The sequence below is a fragment of the Dipteris shenzhenensis genome, chromosome 6 (assembly GCF_047967505.1).
Source record: "Dipteris shenzhenensis isolate YYH24624 ecotype China chromosome 6, Dip_SZ_1.0, whole genome shotgun sequence".
Classification (NCBI taxonomy): domain Eukaryota; kingdom Viridiplantae; phylum Streptophyta; class Polypodiopsida; order Gleicheniales; family Dipteridaceae; genus Dipteris; species Dipteris shenzhenensis.
In genome coordinates, this window is record NC_141601.1 from 6,540,356 (window position 1) to 6,559,094 (window position 18,739).

Below are 18,739 nucleotides of genomic sequence, written 5' to 3' on the forward strand. Positions count from 1 at the left end.
ACATACTCAGCCTCTGTGGTAGACAAAGCAACGCATTTCTGTGCGCGAGACATCCACGACACTGCACCACCTGCAAAGGTGAACACATAACCAGAAGTGGATCTCCTACTATCCACATGCCCTGCATAGTCTGAATCTGTGTACCCAAGTACACGCATATCTCCTTTACCAAAGCAGATGCACATCTCCTTGGTACCCTTCATGTACCTCATGATGCACTTAACTGCCTCCCAGTGCCTCTTTCCTGGATTAGCCATATACCGGCTAACAACGCCCACTGCAAATGCAATGTCTGGTCTAGTAGCTATCATAGCATACATAAGACTCCCAACCGCTGATGCATAAGGAACCTTGGCCATCATGGCCCTCTCCTCATCTGATTTGGGACTATCTGTATGACTCAGTTTCACATATGGAGGCAATGGAGTACTCACTGCCTTCCCCCCCTCCATATTGAAACGCTGCAATACTTTTGTAACATACTCTTTTTGTGAAAGCCAAAGGAGTTTCCTACTCCGATCACGCGTGATGCGCATACCAAGAATATGACCTGCAAGTCCCAAATCCTTCATATCAAAGGCCTCATGCAACTTGGCCTTTAATGCATCTAGCTCATAAGTATTCTTGCTAGCCAATAGCATATCATCCACATATAGTGCCAAGATTATCAGGCTATTATCCTTAGCCCTTTTAGTGTAGAGGCAGTGTAGAGGCAGTGATCAATTTCACTCCTTCTAAAACCCTGGGACCGAATGAAAGCATCAAACTTCTGATACCATTCTCTAGGCACTTGCTTAAGACCATAGAGACTCTTCTTCAGCTTGCAAACTAAATGCTCTTTGCCCTTTTCTTCAAAGCCTTCTGGCTGCACCATGTAAATTTCCTCATGCAAATCCCCATGCAAGAAAGCTATCTTGACATCCATTTGCATAAGCTCCATATCCTCTACTACCACTAGTCCAAGCATGCATCTAAGTGTGGTCATCTTCACAACCGGAGAGAATATCTCATCAAAGTCCACACCCTTCTCTTGCTTGAACCCTTTAGCAACCAAACGGGCCTTGTACCTAGGCACATCGTCACCTGTGACCTTCATCTTGTAGACCCATTTACATGGCAATGCTTTCTTTCCATGTGGCAAAGAAACCAAGTCCCAAGTCTTATTCTTCATAAGTGAACTCATCTCTGATTGCATAGCATACTCCCACTTGCGTTGATCCTCACGCATCATAGCCTCTCTATAGCAAGAAGGCTCCCCGCAATCAGTAAGCATCACATAGTCTACCCCTGGAACAAACCTATCAGGCGGTCTAGACACTCTAGATGATCTTCTCAAGGGCATTTCAGCTTGCTGTCCCACTTGCATATCAGCCACATTTGGCTCATCATTTCCACCAATAGATGATCCATCATCTACCCTTGATTGTATACCTGTGGGAGTACTTGGTTGTACCATTTCTTGCACATTTGGTGCATGGACAGCTTACTGTCTATCAACATATGCAGGTGGATTCACATCCGGGAAAGTGATTCTCCTCATTTCCACATCCCTCATGGGTGCCTTATGCATCTTCTTTTCATTGAAGACCACATCATGGCTGCGTATGATCTTCTTTGCTTCTGGATCCCAGAGACGATAGCCCATCTCTCCACTTTCACCATAACCCAGAAAGATGCATTTCCTAGACTTAGGATCTAGCTTCTTTCGAAGCTCTTTTGGCACATGTGCATATGCCTCACACCCAAATATACGCAAATGAGAGTAAGAGGGCTTCTTGCCACTCCATGCCTCTTCAGGAATACCACCATCCAAACTCTTACTAGGTGATCTATTGATCACATGCACTGCAGTCTTCATTGCCTCAGCCCAAAAACCACCAGAAAGACTTGCATTGGAAAGCATGCATTGCAACCTTTCTTGAATGGTACGGTTCATCTTTTCTGCAACTGGATTTTGCTCTGGAGTACGAGGGGATGTAAGCTCCCTCTTAATCCCACGAGTATCACAGAAATGCTGAAAGTCATGAGAGAGATACTCTCCACCATTGTCAGTCCGTAGGCATTTAAGCGTTCTACCTGACTAATTCTCAACCAAGGCCAGCCATTTCTGAAATACCTGGAACACATCACTCTTTCGAGCTATAGCATAAGCCCACACTTTCCTAGTTGCATCATCAATGAATGTCACATAGTAATCAGCCCCACCTAATGACCGTGTAGGCATGGGACCACATACGTCTGAATGCACCAAATCAAGCATTTGAAACTCTTTCTTTCCCCTTCTTTTATGGGCTGATTTAGTCTGCTTCCCATAGAGACAATGCTCACAAAATTCAAAATCAGAGAAACTCAAATGCGGTACATAACCCAAACGGCATAAGAGTTTCATTCCATTCTGGCTCATGTGCCCCAACCTGCAATGCCACAAAGAAGTGCTTGGCTGCTCGGTTATTGCAACAACATGATCAAATACCCTTGATACATGTAAGGGATACAAAGTCCCACACTTGGCACCCCTGGCCAAAAGCATAGAGCCCTTTTGAATTTTTCAACTTTGAAAGCCAAAAGTGGTGTGAAAACCAGCATCATCTAGCTGACCCACTGAAATAAGACTCTTGGTCAGCTTAGGCACATGTCTCACATGTTTCAAAACAAATGCAGACCCATTTGCAAAAGAAAACTTTATGTCACCTGCTCCCACTCACCTGCTCCCACTATGTCACATACATAGTCATTTCCAAGATGCACACAACCTGTCTTTCCACTATCATAAGTGGAGAACCATTCCCTATGGGAAGTAACATGGAATGAAGCACCAGAATCCAAAATCCAATCCTGGGAATATGCATCATCTGAAGTGGTAAGCAACTCTGCAGATAAAGTAGACATGAAGAGAACGTCATTGTCACTATCGTGTGTGACTGCATTGATCTCCTCGATCTTCACTTTTCCTTTGTTCTCCCTTGGACTCTCTTCCTTTTGATTTGCACCCCAATTTGCATTCTTTTTCTTATCCTTTTGCTCTCTTTTCAGCTTGTAGCAATCCTTTTTCATATGGCCCTTCTTGCCACAGTGGTAACACTCAATGTTCCGTGCCCTGGATTTGCTACGAGACTTCCCTCTTTCTTGGGACTTCCCCCTGAACTGTGATCTACCCCTTTGCACATTTAAGGCTGCATCTTGCTTGTTGCCATCCATAGACTTCCGTCTAATCTCCTCGGCCAACAAGCTACCCACAACATCATCAAATTTCAGCACTCCACCAGGTGCAGAGTTACTGACAGCTGTACGGAAGGTATCCCATGAGGATGGCAATGAACATAAGAGAAATATTGCCTTAGTCTCCGCATCAAAATTCATTTTCTGAGCCTGAAGCTGGCTGAAAATAATATTGAATTCATTCAAGTGAGAAGCAAGGGAGACCCCTTCCTTCATCTGCAGCTCAAACAACCTCTTCATGAGGTAAACTTTATTAGAGGCAGTTTCCTTTTCACAAGTGGCACACAGTTTCTTCCACAAATCTTCCGTAGTCTGCTCATTTACTACTGTGAAATAAACTGATTCTGCAAGATGAAGTCTAATAGTAGACTTTGCTAATGCATCCAACTCATTCCAATCATCCTCAGACATATTTGCAGGCTTAGCTTCAATCCCTGCCAAGGGTTTAATCTGCTTCTTTTGAATAAGCACATCCCTTATTTGTTCTTTCCACAAAGAAAAGTTTGTCCCCATCAAACTTTTTAATGCTGAAAAACTCCTTTTCAGGCATGGAAGAGGATGCCATGATGCAAATAAAGCAAAATCCCAAATGCTAGTCCCTGCAAGAGAGAATCACACCAAATACCAGGTGCACCCAAATGTGTATGCCACAATAGAGTGAAATATCACCAAAACTCAAAGCTCAAAGCATCAAAAGATGCATCTGACTTTTGTGCATATACTATGCATCCATATGAGCAAATCTGACCCAAAAGAAAATGCCAATAAGTGCCAAATGACTCAAGCATAAACACCGTCCACTGGCATATGCATCAATAATATCTCATCCAAGAGAGCATAGCACTATCAGTGCATCACCAGCAATGTGTCAAAGCTGTCCCTCAGCATAAAATAGCATCCATGTGCAAAGCGTCCATAAAAAATAGCATCCCACAAGGCAATTTGGGCCTATCAGCGCATCCAACAAGGACCGCAATGCATCCAAATGGCCTATAAATCATCCACTGCAACCCAATGCATACCACGAATGAGCGCACACTGCAACCAGAGTGATCTGCATAAGGTATGCTCAAGAAATCATAGTCCCACGGTAATGAGCGCTACTGAAAATAGAACCTGAGATGCCTCAAAACATGGGCGCCATTGCATAATCGGACTCAGTAAGAAAATCTGCAAATATCTCTCTTCTGCCAGAACTCCAAAATCCCAACCGATGAGTGAGAAATGGGAGTCAACACTTATCCACTGCCATGTGGCATAAATCTAAGGTTTCAAAACCTTAGAATGAAAAATGCATAACAGAGAGACGAAATCGAATACACAGAGATCTATAACTCTGAAAATCCTCCACCGAATCGTGCAAGAACTGATAGGTAGGGGTTTTTGGGCGTCCGGAACGCAATGGGACAGACGGTTTTGGAAACCGTGGTCTCAATCACTGGGTCCAACACACGGACTGAAAAACGTTTTTGGAAACAGAGCTGTTTGTAAACTCCACCGGAGTGAGAATGATGAGCAACATAGAAGTTTTAGGACCTCCTGAGTCCACCGGAACTGACAGATCTGCAGATGGTTGCTCCAAACTTGAGTTCCAACGCCCGGGCAAAAAACGCAAGAACTGACACAGTGAGTCAGAAATCCAATGAAATGATCCCAGATTCAAGAGTGAAGGTGTTTCCAAGCTCCTGAAGTAATGTGGACACCAAAAGCAAGCAATAGTTGCCTCTACAAGTCAATATGGAGTCTCTGTCACCATGGATTATGTACAACACACCTTATGGGTCCTCTTACGTGGAAGGGTGGCACATGGGGGCGCATACCTATAGTCGAATGGTATCTGCAAGTCTGAACTTGATTGTTTTGAAATTGTTAGTACAAGCTTCAAGTGACTTTTCCAAATGTTCCTCCAAGGTCTCTGCACACTCGGATGCAAGTAAAGTCGCCCACAAAGCTTCCCACAGAGCTTCTCCTTCCTCTCACAGAGCTGCTGAGCTTCAAGCATTCACGCACGCTCAGCTAGATCACCCGGGCTCTGATACCAGTTGAGAGTGCTCTCAACGGAAGCAAGAATGGAAGAAGGAGAGAGAGAGACAGAGAGCCACACAAGTTTTGGTGGGTGCAGAACCACCCTAATCTTCTTTTTCATTCATTTATATGTGTGTTTGAATATTGTACATAACCGGGGTTAAGGCACAGTGACCTTTAACCCCCACACCAAATAGCCTGCAGGGCTGAAGTAATGTAGTCTCCAATCATATCCCAGAATGCAATGAAAAAAGAGGGGGTAAGGCCATCCGAACCTGGGCACTTGCCCTTGTGAAGGGCTGAAAGTGCAGTCCTGAACTGTGTGTTGGTGAAAGGTGCATCAAGCAAAACATGCATATCCGGTTTCACCAACAAAGGGATGCTCTGCCAAATAACCTGTCTAGCATCCTCTCTACCCCGTGTCTCAGGAGCAGCAGTAAGAAGGGTGGCATAAAAATCTGAAGCTATGCGCAAGAAATCATCAGGATCTGTTCGTAAAATCCCATGTGAGTCAATAAGTTGGGATACACTCTCTCTACTATGTCTAGGGCCAAGAGTAGAGAAAAAGTGTTTATTAACTCTGCCACCCATCTGAATCCAGAAGGACTCCCGTGCATGAAAGGCATACTCTGCTCTCTGATCAAGCAAAACCTGCTGATGAGCCCTTGCTGCAGCAAGGCGCTCCTGAATCCAAGCATCCGAAGGCCGTTTCTACTCTTCCCTCTGCAAAGCTGCCAATTGTTGGCGAACACCAATCTCACGTCTGAGAATATCTCGTCTTCTGGTACGAGCAACTGAGAGGTAGAAGTCACTAATACCAAAAAGGGCAGCAACTACCTGTGATGGCAATGGCTGCCTACCCTGGACATGAGAAACCCATATCTACAGGGCTGCCTCTGTAAGGTCCTCCTCTGTGTACAAGGCATCTGGAATCCTGATGCTGGCAGATCGGCCTCTCAAGTGAGGCTCTGAGATAGCCAGCACAACAGGAAAGTGGTATGAAGTGAAAATCCCAGTAGCAATGCATACCGATCCACCTTTGTCAAGTGCCCAATCATCTACATAGAATTTATCAATGCGTGCATGAATAGGCATCTGCTGCCTCCTGTTCGACCAAGAGAACAGGAGGGACTGTGGCTGAATAAGAAAGGCATCGTCCAACCAAGTATCTCTGCCACAGTAGTGAAAAAGAAAGGCATCCTAAGCTGCTCTCTCCAAAGAGTGAAGTCCTCCTTCTCTACCTTCTTTTTTGTCAGACGGTAACTCAACCATGTTAAAGTCACCTCCAATCACCCATGAATCCGCAATGGGGGCCCAGGAGAGCAGATTCTTCCACATAAAGACACGTTCCCCTCTAATGTTGGAGGCATACAGGTTAAGGAAACCAACCTTACGCCCTCCAATCAAGAGAATAATCCACTGAGCTCTAGAGGGAATAATGACTCCATGCCCAACAACCAAGGGGAGAACCGACTGCGAAACTGAAATAGAAGTGCCCCCCCTGGTGCCCAAGGCAGGCGATCAATAAGTATGACTAGAAAGCAGTTCGCCAGACTTAGAGCAATCACTGGCATCCAACTTGTGTTCCTGGATAAAAAGGATATCAATAGCACCTCCAGTGACACTTGGATGAAGCTGATTTCGGATCAGCTGCCTACGGCGACGGTGTGGAACTCCGCCTAGGCCCTGTATGTTCCAGCTGACTATCCTCATCGATAGGAGGATGCTGGATGGAAAGGCTTACCCGACCTAGTAGAGGAGACCAGCTTCCCTTGGGCCGAATCACTCTTGCTGAGGGTAGGAAACTAACAGGTGAAAGGATCCCTACACCTGCTGAGGGGGAGGCCCTGTCAAAAGGAATCCCAATGACTGGGACCCCTAAGGTGGAGGGCACAAACTCATCATCATCCATGAAAGTCGCCAAATCAGCCAGTGTCAAAAAAGAGTTCCTGAGAAGCAAGTTTGGCCGAGGAGTGCGAAGAAGACCTGCACTCATGGAGGAAGGAGGAGAAGGACCTGCCAAGCCTCTATCAGCAGATCTGGAGCTGGGAGTTGAGGAGGCTTGTGACTGGGCTGAAGAAGGATGTCTAGTCCTCATGCAAACACTCCCTCAGCTGTGGCATGAACAATCTGAGAGGGAGAAGTATCGGTAGCCCCCTCGTGATCAGAAATGAAAATGACTGGGGCTGGTGCATATGAAGTCCCATCCTGATGTGAAACTGTAGTATCTGGGGCTACAATAGTATCCACCTCTGGAGTTTGGATGGCATCTCTCTGAACCGGATCAAGGGTCTCCTCCTGAGGTAAAGGAGCCACTCTGACCGCTCTCCAACATGGTACTGGGAGTGCTGCAGGCTTTGGGCGCCTTGCTGCCCTTAGTGGTCCTGTGGTGCGCGAAGCAGAGCGCCTTGCTCCTCCTGGTAGTCCTGGAGTGTGTGGTACAAGCCGCAGGGGAGGTGCAGACGGAAACTCGAGGCACCCTGTCCGCTCTGACTGCCTCTGCCGAGGAAGAAGGCATGCCAGAAAGGGGGGGAATCTCAGTGACCACTCCGAAAGTGGCTCCGATAGTAGCAAGAAGTCGATGGTAAACCTGAGGAAGACCAGGAAACCTAATGAACAGTGATGTGACCTGATTGTCCTCCTCGACCGGATCGAAGCCCAAGGTGTAGGGCAAAAGAAAAATCCTCCTCGAACCCAAAGCCAAGGGATTAGCTTTGAGAACAAGGGTTGTGGACTCATGGGAGTCGAAAATCACTTGGAAGAATCCACGTCCCAGAAGTCGAATATCCTTGAGGTGTGGGGCGAGATCTTCTGGTAATGCCGCCAGCATCGAATCTCTAGCCTGTGATCTGGAAGGATGTGACCCAAAGATGCGGGTGAAAAGTGATGTGGAGCCCTCTTCTTGAGCTACTGCAACTCGTCTTCTGAAAAAATGACGGTTCTTGCGGCCGGTGGAAGTGGACGGAGATTGGCTGAATGGGGATCCATTCGCCAATCGAAGTGAAAAGGCCGATTCCAACACTATTAAAGCTCCGTCCATGAAACTACTGCCCAGGATGCCTTGAAACGGGCGGAGGGGGCGGGGGGGCAGCAGGAGAGGGAGGGTGGGGGAGGGAGGGGGCGGGGGGGCAGCGGGTGGGGGAGAAGGGGCGGGGGCGGGGGAGGGAGGGCAGCGGGTGGGGAGAGGGAGGGCGAGGAGGGAGAGGGAGGGGACGGGAGGGCTGGCAGGGGGGGAGAGGGAGAGTGGGGAGGAGGAAGGGAGGGAGGAAAGAAAGAAAGAAAGAAAGTGTATTATTGTCCACTAAAGACCAAAATGGGCCCATGGGACATCAAGAACTCTGCATACAAGATAGCACAAAATCAACGTGCCACAAAGAAGAGGCATCGTCGAATATCATCTAAGTGCTACGCAATACAATGCAAGTGAAAGTACATAATGTCAAATCTGAGCCTAAATACAAAGTAAACTAGATGCAAGGAAACCGCCCCTGGGTGCAAAATGGGGGGATGAGTACAATATGCCAATGCAAAGATACAAGTCCAGGTGTCACGGAGTCTGAGAACCAAAATAATACTGGAAATCCTGTCCATCGACTCTGCCTCCTGCTATGAGAGTACAAATCTGAGCAAAGGTGAGGTGAGCGGCTGGTGGGGCGAGATCTCCATGAGTAAGTCTCCTCCGAAAAGCTGCCATCATCCTGGATCGTCTGGAGATGAAGCGGCGAGTACGTCCCCTATGTAACAAGATCCTGCGGCGTCTACAAACCATCTCATATGTACATCCACAGGGTGGAGGCATGTGTCCTGTGTGAGCTCTAACCTCCTCGTGCTCCTCCTGGTCTCTGTCCTCTGGTATAGCATGTGCCTGAGCTCTATCAAGCTGGGCTCTATCACGCTCCGCTCTGTGCTTATGGTCTCTGAGGTAGTCTCATCGAAGCATAGTGGCCTCCCTGACATAAAGAGCTAGGCAATGCTGATCCTCGTAGTCCATCACTCGTGAGAGAGGTCCAAAGCCATCCGTGAAGAGACAGTGGAATCTACCTCTGAGCTCATAATATAGCGGGCATCTACAAATGAAGTGCTCCTCTGACTCCACCTCTCCCATGGTGCAACAAGGGCAGATCCCGGTCTCTCGGCCTGGTCGCCGTCCATCCTCCATGCGTCGCATCCTACCAGTCTCTATCTCGAGCTGATGCGAAGAGACTCTAAGCTGGCCAAGGGCAATCATCAGTGAGTGGGACATGTGGATACCTGTATAGCCTGGTGGAATGATAAATCCATCCTCTGAGATCCGAAGAAGTGGTCACGATATGTGGCCATCTTCGTCGGAAGCTGCGTGGGAGAGGGTGTTGGCGAAGGGGAGGGAGAGAAGGAGAAGCAAGGGGAGGGAGAGGGCGTGCAGCGAGGGTGAGGGGGAGGGAGAGAGAGGGAGAGGGGGCTGGTTGAGAGAGGGAGAAGGGGGGGGGCAGCAGCTCACGGGGAGAGGAGCAGCTCTAAGCTCCCATTCATCTTATTCCAAAAGGGGGTTGTAGGAATTTAGTGTCTCAGTGGAGACCGATCACTCTTTTGGGCACCTTGTACAAAATCTTAGCAAAAGCAATCAGCCTTCGTTTGCAGCCTTTTCTTCCAAATCTTATACATGATACACAAACGGGCTTTATGCATGGTAGGAGCATTTTCGATAACATCTTCTCATTTTGGGAGGCTTTTGAGTAGGCCATGCATAATGGCCATAGGCTTACCATTCTACTCCTGGACTTTGAGAACTTATGACAGGGTAGACTGGGGCTTCTTAGAGGGTACCCTTGTCGTTTTGGATTTTCGGATGCATGGATCAGAGGGGTGTCAGCTCTTTACAGAGCAGCCCATAGCCAAGTGCTTATTGGTGGAGTCACGGGAGATAGGTTTCAGATTACTAGATCAGTCCGTCAAGGATGCCCTTTAGCCCCCTTTCTCTTTTGATTTGTGGCTGAAGCTATGAGCTACTACATTAGAGCTCAAGCTGGTATTGTAGGGCTGAGGCGTCATTGAGATAGGAGGATGAGCTCTTGGATACAAGAATACATCATGCTAGCATGAGAAAAAAAATACCCTATGTGGGCAAACAATCTACTCATAAGAAAGAGCTAGAAAAGCACCAAGGTTGAGGCGAAAAGTGCCATCTCAACCCTGCAGTGGACTCCGAGACAAAAGGGAAACCACTCGACTCCCTTATAAAATAGGCCTACTAAGATCTCAACCCTCCAGTGGACTCTGAGAAAGGGGAACCACTCAACTCCCTTATAAAAATAGGCCTCCTGCTTAGCAGGGAAACTTTGACAGCAAATGTGCACAAAATATGTAGCATTTGAATAAGGTTGTAATAAAATTGTCCAAAATGTAATATTGTGATGTAATTAAACAATAGATTCCCTTTATCACCGAAAATCAATTGCTCTCAATTGGACATGAGAGCCAAAACACTCAATAACCCTATGGTGGAGGTGGAAAGCTAATGATTTGTTATAGAGATGATCCATGTGAATGCTATTCAATAAGTCAAGGAAACATAGATATTGAGATATGTATTGTAACATTTGATATATGTTGAAACAAAGGCACAGGAAATATTGACATTCGTGTGCTTACAATCGTTTGTTTCCCTCTTATCACTATGAGCACCATCTGTAGATACGAGTGGAGAATACATGTAACATGTTTCAAAAACACATGCTTTTATGTTTGGTAAGTGGCAATGCATCCAAAAGATGAAGTCATAAACAATCTAAAAAGTACGACATCGAACCTGACGTTTTCCTCCTATTCTACTGATGATGATATGGGGTGCATTAGAAAATCACTTGTATGATTATAAGCATTTGGAACTTTGTGCTTGGTGAAGATTCCCTCTCTTGCACTTCCTAGAATGCTTGATGCATGCACCTACTTGGTGCAAAGGGTGAAGTCATCAATGAACTAAACGGGGGTGGGGGTTGTGCTACATGGGTGAAGCTATATGGAGACGGGTGGAAGAGCAGAACTCAAATTATGAGCAAGAAACACTATCTATACATAAATTAAAACACCATGTTGTATTACATCAAACAAGGGACCTTGGTCTATTATTAATTGCCATAGCCGCAAGATGGTGCTCATCTCTTAGACTGTAGTGCTCGCCTTGACCATGATACCAATATGTCTTTGAGAAATAGGAATTCAATCTCGATCTAAAACAGAGACAAGTTAAAGCAAAGTGTTGAGAGAGTCCCCTATCCACTCTCAGACTCTTCTCTAAATCCCCGATAACTCTCTATCTCCATTGTTTAATGTTCCTTGCATTAAAAAACTGATAGCTTATGTTGTGTCAAGCTTCATGACATCCTAAATGCTACAAATTTGTTACATATTTTCAAATTTTGAAAGGGCAATGCGAGCCACGTGTTGCTTGCTCATGGATGTCTCTTTTGTTAGAGATCTTTTTTTTTTTTGGGCAAAAAAGAGACTTCTATTAAGTATTAAAGAAAACCGTTAGAGCAAGCTCCATACGGGAATACGGGATACACCATGCAATGCATGAAAAGCTCAAGAGCCAAAAAGAAAGGATTGGGGCTGATAGTGCCATCTCAATCTGGTAGCAACCTCCGAGAAAAAGGGAGAGCCCCTCCAAACTCGAAGAAATACAGTCCTCCTAGAAGAGGCTGCCCGTGAAGGGCCCTGCATGCTAGCCCATATGGCTATCAAAGTGTGAACCGTGTCACTCCAAATACCCGTGAACACCTGTGATGGGTGTATCTGGGTGTCATTTAAGGCCTCTGTGCATCTGGCTCTCCAAATGTGCCAAGAGGAAATGCTAGCCAAAATCTCCCAAGAGGTGTTCACTGAAACATGTGAAGCTCTAAAAGGAATATGTGGTACATCCTGAAGAGAGCAGGGCTCTATCTCTTGTCGGCGGATCGGGAGTGCCCCAAGAAGAAGGCTCACCCTCATAAAACACCTTGGGCCCAGTAAGGGATAACCATGCGACCGAGCCCCAAGTCATGAAGAAAGGGGAAGTATGAAAAATGCTGAGTATCCGAGCAACTCCTTTCCAAACAATTCTCACTTGATTGTAGTCCCAAGGCAATGTCGCACTGACTCCTCTGCAGAATGACAACAAGGGCAAGTGGGATTAGCCCCAAATCGTGATCTCCACAGGTTCACTTTTTTTTTGCAATTTATTGCTGATTTATTTACAGTCAACATTTCATTAAAACAAGAAAATATTTTGCAAGTTCTATCAACATCAATTTGCTTTCTTTTACAGAGCAAATTTATCTGATATTCTTGTGGTTTTGAATACCTTGAAGACATACGAGGGAAATTTGTCAATGTTTGAATCTTGATATGTAATTTAGATGTCTAATATGGCTAATGTATTTTTTATGTTCTATGTTAGTTGATACTTTGGAGAAGATATTTGAAGACCTGATCAGGGTCGAAGGGAAGCATGGAAAATATCAGTTGTCAGTAATAGAGTTTCTCCCAGCTCTCATGCTTGTAGCATCAGGTATAGTGAACCCAAACATGATTTCTGATGTCACATGGTACCATTGTGAGCTTCTTATGATGTCCAGTCACACATGACTAAGTAATGTGAGTCTGCAAATTCATCCATGTTTTAATGGCACAGTCAAATCAGGCGACACAGTTGGTTCTGGTGCTCCTAAAATACTCCCTCTTGTTTTGAGAAATGGTTATTTACCCTGATCGATTTCTGTTAATTCTTTTTTGTTTTGGGACAACACAAAACAAGCCGAGTGCCTGTGGCATTCTTTATGTATATTTTAAGTCTTTCCCTCCCTTCCATCGGCATTTATAGGAGAGGGTGTATGATACAATAGTCATAAGGATTGTGCAATGAACAAGCCCAAACAACCTAGCATGTGTGTGCCTTCACATCATTTGTCACCCAAGCCTTGTGGATGGATTTCATATGAATTTTTTGAGAAACCAATTTATAAATTAGGAAAAATGTGAACCAAGCGCTGAATAAAGTGATGCTTTTTGTAGCAAGTTTGTCAATCCATTAAAAGTGTAGGGTTGTCCAAGATCAATTAGAAATTTCTATTGTCTAGCACATCACAATACTCTCTTAACCTCATTACGGCTTTCCTTTTGTATTGAGAAAAATGAGGAAATTCCTTGTTCTTGTCTCCTTGTTTGACTGAAATGATATCTTGAAGTATGTTCCATGCTTGTTACCCAATATAAGATCTCAACAACCTTTCAAAATGCTAATTAGGTCTTGCGTACGATCTCTTGAGTCACTTCATCACAAAACCATGTTTGGTGCTCTGACCAACTGCATCAAAGGTTTCCCAAGAGCCTAGAAAATATAAGAAAACTCTATTTGACCCAAAAGCATCAAGAAAAAAATTGTCAGACTGAGAGCTATCGGATCCATGACATGAACCTCCATACTTGTCTTCAAGGAATGCCACCCTAATGAAATTTGTTTCTACAATCAAAGAGTTTGCAGTTGTGGAATCCTTGGGCAATTAAGTCCAAGATGTGAATGCTGACTTTCGAGGTCAGGGAATAAAGGAAAGAAATATCCAGGGTGTGCCATAGGAGTCGGATAATGGCAAAATGCTTCGCTAAGTATAATTACTCCATCTCTTGTTATTCTCTGGATACCAACTGGCTTGTTGTCATGTGCATGGGATACCTAGGGTTGGATAGCAGGTGAACGTGGGTTATGGGATAGCATACGGCTAGATGGCTATTTTTAGCTGAGATTGCTATATATAGAGATTATTTCATATATAGTGCTCGCTTTATATGGAGGAGCTATTCATAGTGTCATGCTATCTATAGCGGGTTTCCTTCTATATAGGGGGGGGGACCCAGTTCTATTGTGTAGGTCAGTTGAGCGCTCCTCAATTGACGGATGGGGCTTGGACCTAGGCTGGCAGGACTCTGGCCATCTACATGGAAGATCATAGGTGGTGCATCAAAGGTCCTCTGGACGAGCTCAGGTGGTATGGGATACTTGTGTTAGATACGGGCCTATGGATGAGTCGAGCTGTAGCCCACGTGCTTGGGGTGGTCGGCGCAACGATTTTGGTTGGATTGAGGACGAGATTCCAAGTTAGTGATCTTGCGGGGTCATGTCATTTTGGTATCAGATCCGCCCTTTCACGATAGGTAGAGAGGTGAAGTAGCACAAGAGATTTCCAGGTACGATTCTCATATTTGTGTAGGATTTTCAAATTCTCTTTTGTGTTCAAGACGAATCTATGGGGTTGGCTGTTATGTGCTGATAACTAGTGAAATCGCCGGATTTCTTTAGCTAGTTAAGATTTGCATGGGGCTCGCCTTTAGGAGAAGGAATTTTACGCTAGATTATTGTATGAGAATGTGGAAATCGATGATCAGCTTGTTGTTGAGGAAGGTACCTAGCGTAATGGATGATGCGATTGCATGAACGATTGGTAAGCTCTTGCGATGGGGATGATAAAGGGGGAGGATTGGGACGTATAGGACTAGAGAAGCGGGTGAAATTATCTAGGGCTGGATTGGGCTGACGAATCGGGACAAAGGAGTAATTCGCTGCTGGTTATTGCGGGCTGGAAGGCTTTGAGATGCTTTTTTGATGATATACCTAAAGCAGGGTTTGGTTTCCTTGTTCTGGCCAAACGCAAGGATTGGGTATGAAAGGCAACGCCTTCCATAATAATTGCACGATGCAAATCTCGTCCAAACGACCTTTTTTTTTAATCGCCTCTATTTGATGCACTATGGAGCGCCTTTCCTCTCCGATGCATTAGCGCAGCAACATGATCATCTGTGGGGTTTACGTGGGCTACTGATCATGCATAGGTTTGCGTGTGATTGCGTTGAACATGGGTGATGGGAGCCTGGCGTCTAGGGTGATATTGCCTTTTAGATGATTGCGAAGCACTTCAGTTTTTTTAATTTGGTCAAGAATAGAAAAGCATCGCTGTTTTTGGTAGCATGCTTTTGGAAAAGCGTGGATGAGATTTTCCTAAAAGCCCTTGTGTTTTTTAATTCAAAGCATTAGGCTTTTGGGATCCCCACCTCTATTTACCCCAATTTCCCCTTCACCCTCTCCGTCATCCTTGCTCAATTGTTTGTTGTTCATACCTTGTTGTTCCTATGGAAGGCCATCAAAGCAATCAAACTCCATCCCTGGACTATTGATTTATTGAGATAGAGGACGAGGCTACCTCGAAGATTATTCCTTGTAGGCCTCATGACCTACTACGAGAGATGGATGAACTCTCGGTAGCTCTTCACTACTACAAAACCCCTTAGTACCAGAAATATATCGAAGAAGGCTCGTGCTGTTCTAAATGTACACAGCTTGTTTACAGTCTTTGTACCGCTTCCGAGTTATTGAGAAGCAATGAAGAGTTTGAGATCCCTAATTTTGACCGACACCCACTTATTTTTCGACTGGATCTTCGAACCACTTTTGGTTCAAGGAGTTCCCCAATTTTTTATGAATTATGATTGTGAGTTGTGAGATTTTTGGACATATGAATCTTTTCTTTGATTAGAATAGTATGAGTCTTGCTTGGATACCTTCTTGAGTCATGTCGAACGGGAAGATCATTTCGATTCTCACTCTTTCTCTTTGGTTAGTATTTCGCCCATTGTTGATACTTCCATGAAGATTCTTCCATCATGAGTAAAGAACTTATGGTCTACTAGTTTTTCCTGATTATTCTCTCTCGGTGTTCGAGTTTGGACATGAATTATACATTGAGAGAGTGCTTCTTTTGAAGCAAGATACTTGGAAAGATGACTACCTAATTGTTGTGCGATGGAACGTCTATCGTGTGTCAACCGAATTACAAGGGTATTCAGTTGATGGATTTTCTTTATGAACACCAAGTAATTCAGGAATTAGGGTTGATAGAAATTGCAACCCAAATATTGACCTCGAGGGGTTTAATTGATGGGGTTGGTCGACGAATGATTCCTTGATATCAACCTAAGATTTTGAGTTCGAGGGTATTCAGCATGATGAATATTTTTCCACAAATACCAAGTCAGAACTCCATAGAAAAGGTTGATAGAATCATTTACCTTCAAGTACGGATTTTACCATGCTTGTGTACGGATTTGTCAACGGAACTAACTCTGTGGATTCAAGAGTTACTTGATTTCTCAAGAAGAATACTTGACGATATATAACCTTGTTCAGATTGAGAGATTTACTTTCCTTGGGTTGGTTATCAAAGATCGTGGCTCGGCCTTAGATTCTCTTGGATTTAAATCTCATAGAAAGTATACCATACTCAAACTGATAGTCAGAGTATAGTTATTAGCATTGACTAACCTTCACAGAGAGTTTTCGGGATTTATGGTGAACTCAAGAGTGAGTTCTTAGAGGAAGGGGAGTATATCATGTGCATGGTGTACCTAGGGTTGAATAGCAGGTGAACGTGGGTTGCGGGATAGCATAAGGGTGGATGGCTACTTTTAGTCGAGATTGCTATGTATAGAGATTGTTTCCTATATTATAGTGCTCACTTTATATGGAGGGAGCTATTCATAGCGTCATGCTATCTATAGCGGGGTTCCTTCTATATAGGGGGAGGACCAGTGTTATTGTGTAGGTCAGTTAAGCGCTCCTCAACTAACGGATGGGGCTTGGACCTAGGCCGAAACTCTGGCCATCTACATGGCGGATCATAGGTGGTGTATCGAAGGTCCTCTGAACACGCTCAAGTGGTATGGGACGCTTGGGTTAGATACGGTCCTATGAATGAGTCGACTTGTAGCCCACGTGCTCAAGGTGCTCAAGAGGATCGAGGCACTTAACACAATGATTCTGGTTGGATTGAGGATGAGATACCAGGTCAGTGATAGGGTTAGATCTTTCGGAGTTGTGTCACTTGTCTTGCATGTTCTCAATTGCATCCTTCCTACCTTTGAATTGTCCTCATGAATAAGGAGGAAAATCACAGAGCAAACCATGAAGATAATGAGAAAACGCTGGAAAGGAATTTGTTGATAAGTCTCTGCTCAGATGCACCTGAATCAATGTGATTCAAGATCCAAATATATCACGATCCCCAAAAAGATCATGTGGGTGCCAACATAATCGTGTGACTGGATAGGTTGTTGATAGCGTAGGGACATGAAGTGAGGGAGAGAGCTGGACAGTAGCATAAGCATACACAGCAAACGTGAGAGAACCAACATGAACTTTGGATAAGGAATCAACACAAATCAGTCACGCTACATCTAGTGACCACTGGTTATGTATATGACCCACAGTGTCACATAACAAGACTAGCCTACATGTCCATACCAGTGACATAAAATGTCCTATATAGCCCCCCTCAATGGTATGGATTGATACTCTGGAAATGTCTCAGAAGTTACTAGGGTAACTAAAGTACCATGGTTGCACAAATTCATCCATGAAAGGATATAGCAACCTATGGATAGTGTACACATGGTCACGATGTCATTTGACTACCCCAGCTTCTCTTGAAAGCGCATGAAAGGATCTACTGCGAGAGATTTGGTGAAGAGATCCGCCACATTTTCCTCAGTGGGACAATATTGAAGAGTGATGTAGCTGTCATCAATACAACTCCAAATAAATGATAGTGGTTTTCAATATGCTTCATGCGAGCATGTAACACTGGGTTGTGAGCAATGGCGATGCATGACTAACTATCACAACATATAGATGTGGGAACAGCCTCCTATGAATGATGGTCATATATGAGTTTCCTCAACCAAATGCATTCTGTAGTGGCTACAACTGCTGCCTTGCCCACCGCTTCACTGGATGAGATTGAGTTTCTGGGTTGTTTCTTACTTTGCCATGAAATAGAAGTGCTGCCCATAAGGAAACTATACCTAGATGTAGATCTTATGTCATCACAATCTCTTGTCCAATCTGAATCAGTAAAACCATGGAGATGTACATCATCACCTGTAGCATAATGCAAACCAAATTAAACAGTCCCACATATGTATCGAATGATCCTCTTGGCTGCATTCCAATGTGTGACAGGAGGAGATTGCTGAACTGGGATAGCAAGCCCGTGGCATAAGAAAGATCTAGCCTGGTAGAGCACAAATAGATGAGCTTCCCAACTAGCTGCCTGTATAATGTGCCATCAAACTTCTAAGCAGTATCATACTTGCTAAGTTTGAGTTCCTTCTCCATAGGAGTAGACACGGGTTCGCTGTCCTGCATATTAAATTGCTGAATTATACTGAAGGTATACTCGGGCTGAGTAACTGAAATGCCATGTGCCGTTTGCCAAAACTCAAGTCCCAAACAATAATGTAACTGCCCCAAATCAGTCATCTCAAACTCTGAGAATAGCATGGTCTTGATGGCTGCAATCTTCTCTGCATCATTGCCTATGAGTATAATATCATCCACATATAAAATGAGGATGACTATGTAGTCATCTTCCTGCAGAACATACAAGTTAGTTCCCTTGGAGTATTGTAAAACTGATGTGACAGTAGACAGGCA

At 44.7% G+C, this 18,739-nt stretch overlaps 1 protein-coding gene across 1 annotated transcript in view; it reads left to right on the plus strand.

Moving 5' to 3' along the window:
- The window catches only part of LOC147900701 (uncharacterized), a 112,951-nt gene that overhangs the window by 66,463 nt on the left and 27,749 nt on the right, over positions 1 to 18,739 (plus strand). Inside the window, exon 9 of the mRNA XM_087376335.1 lies at positions 12,659 to 12,769. Coding sequence (XP_087232461.1) covers positions 12,659 to 12,769 — 111 coding nt within the window. The remainder of the gene's footprint in view (positions 1 to 12,658; positions 12,770 to 18,739) is intronic.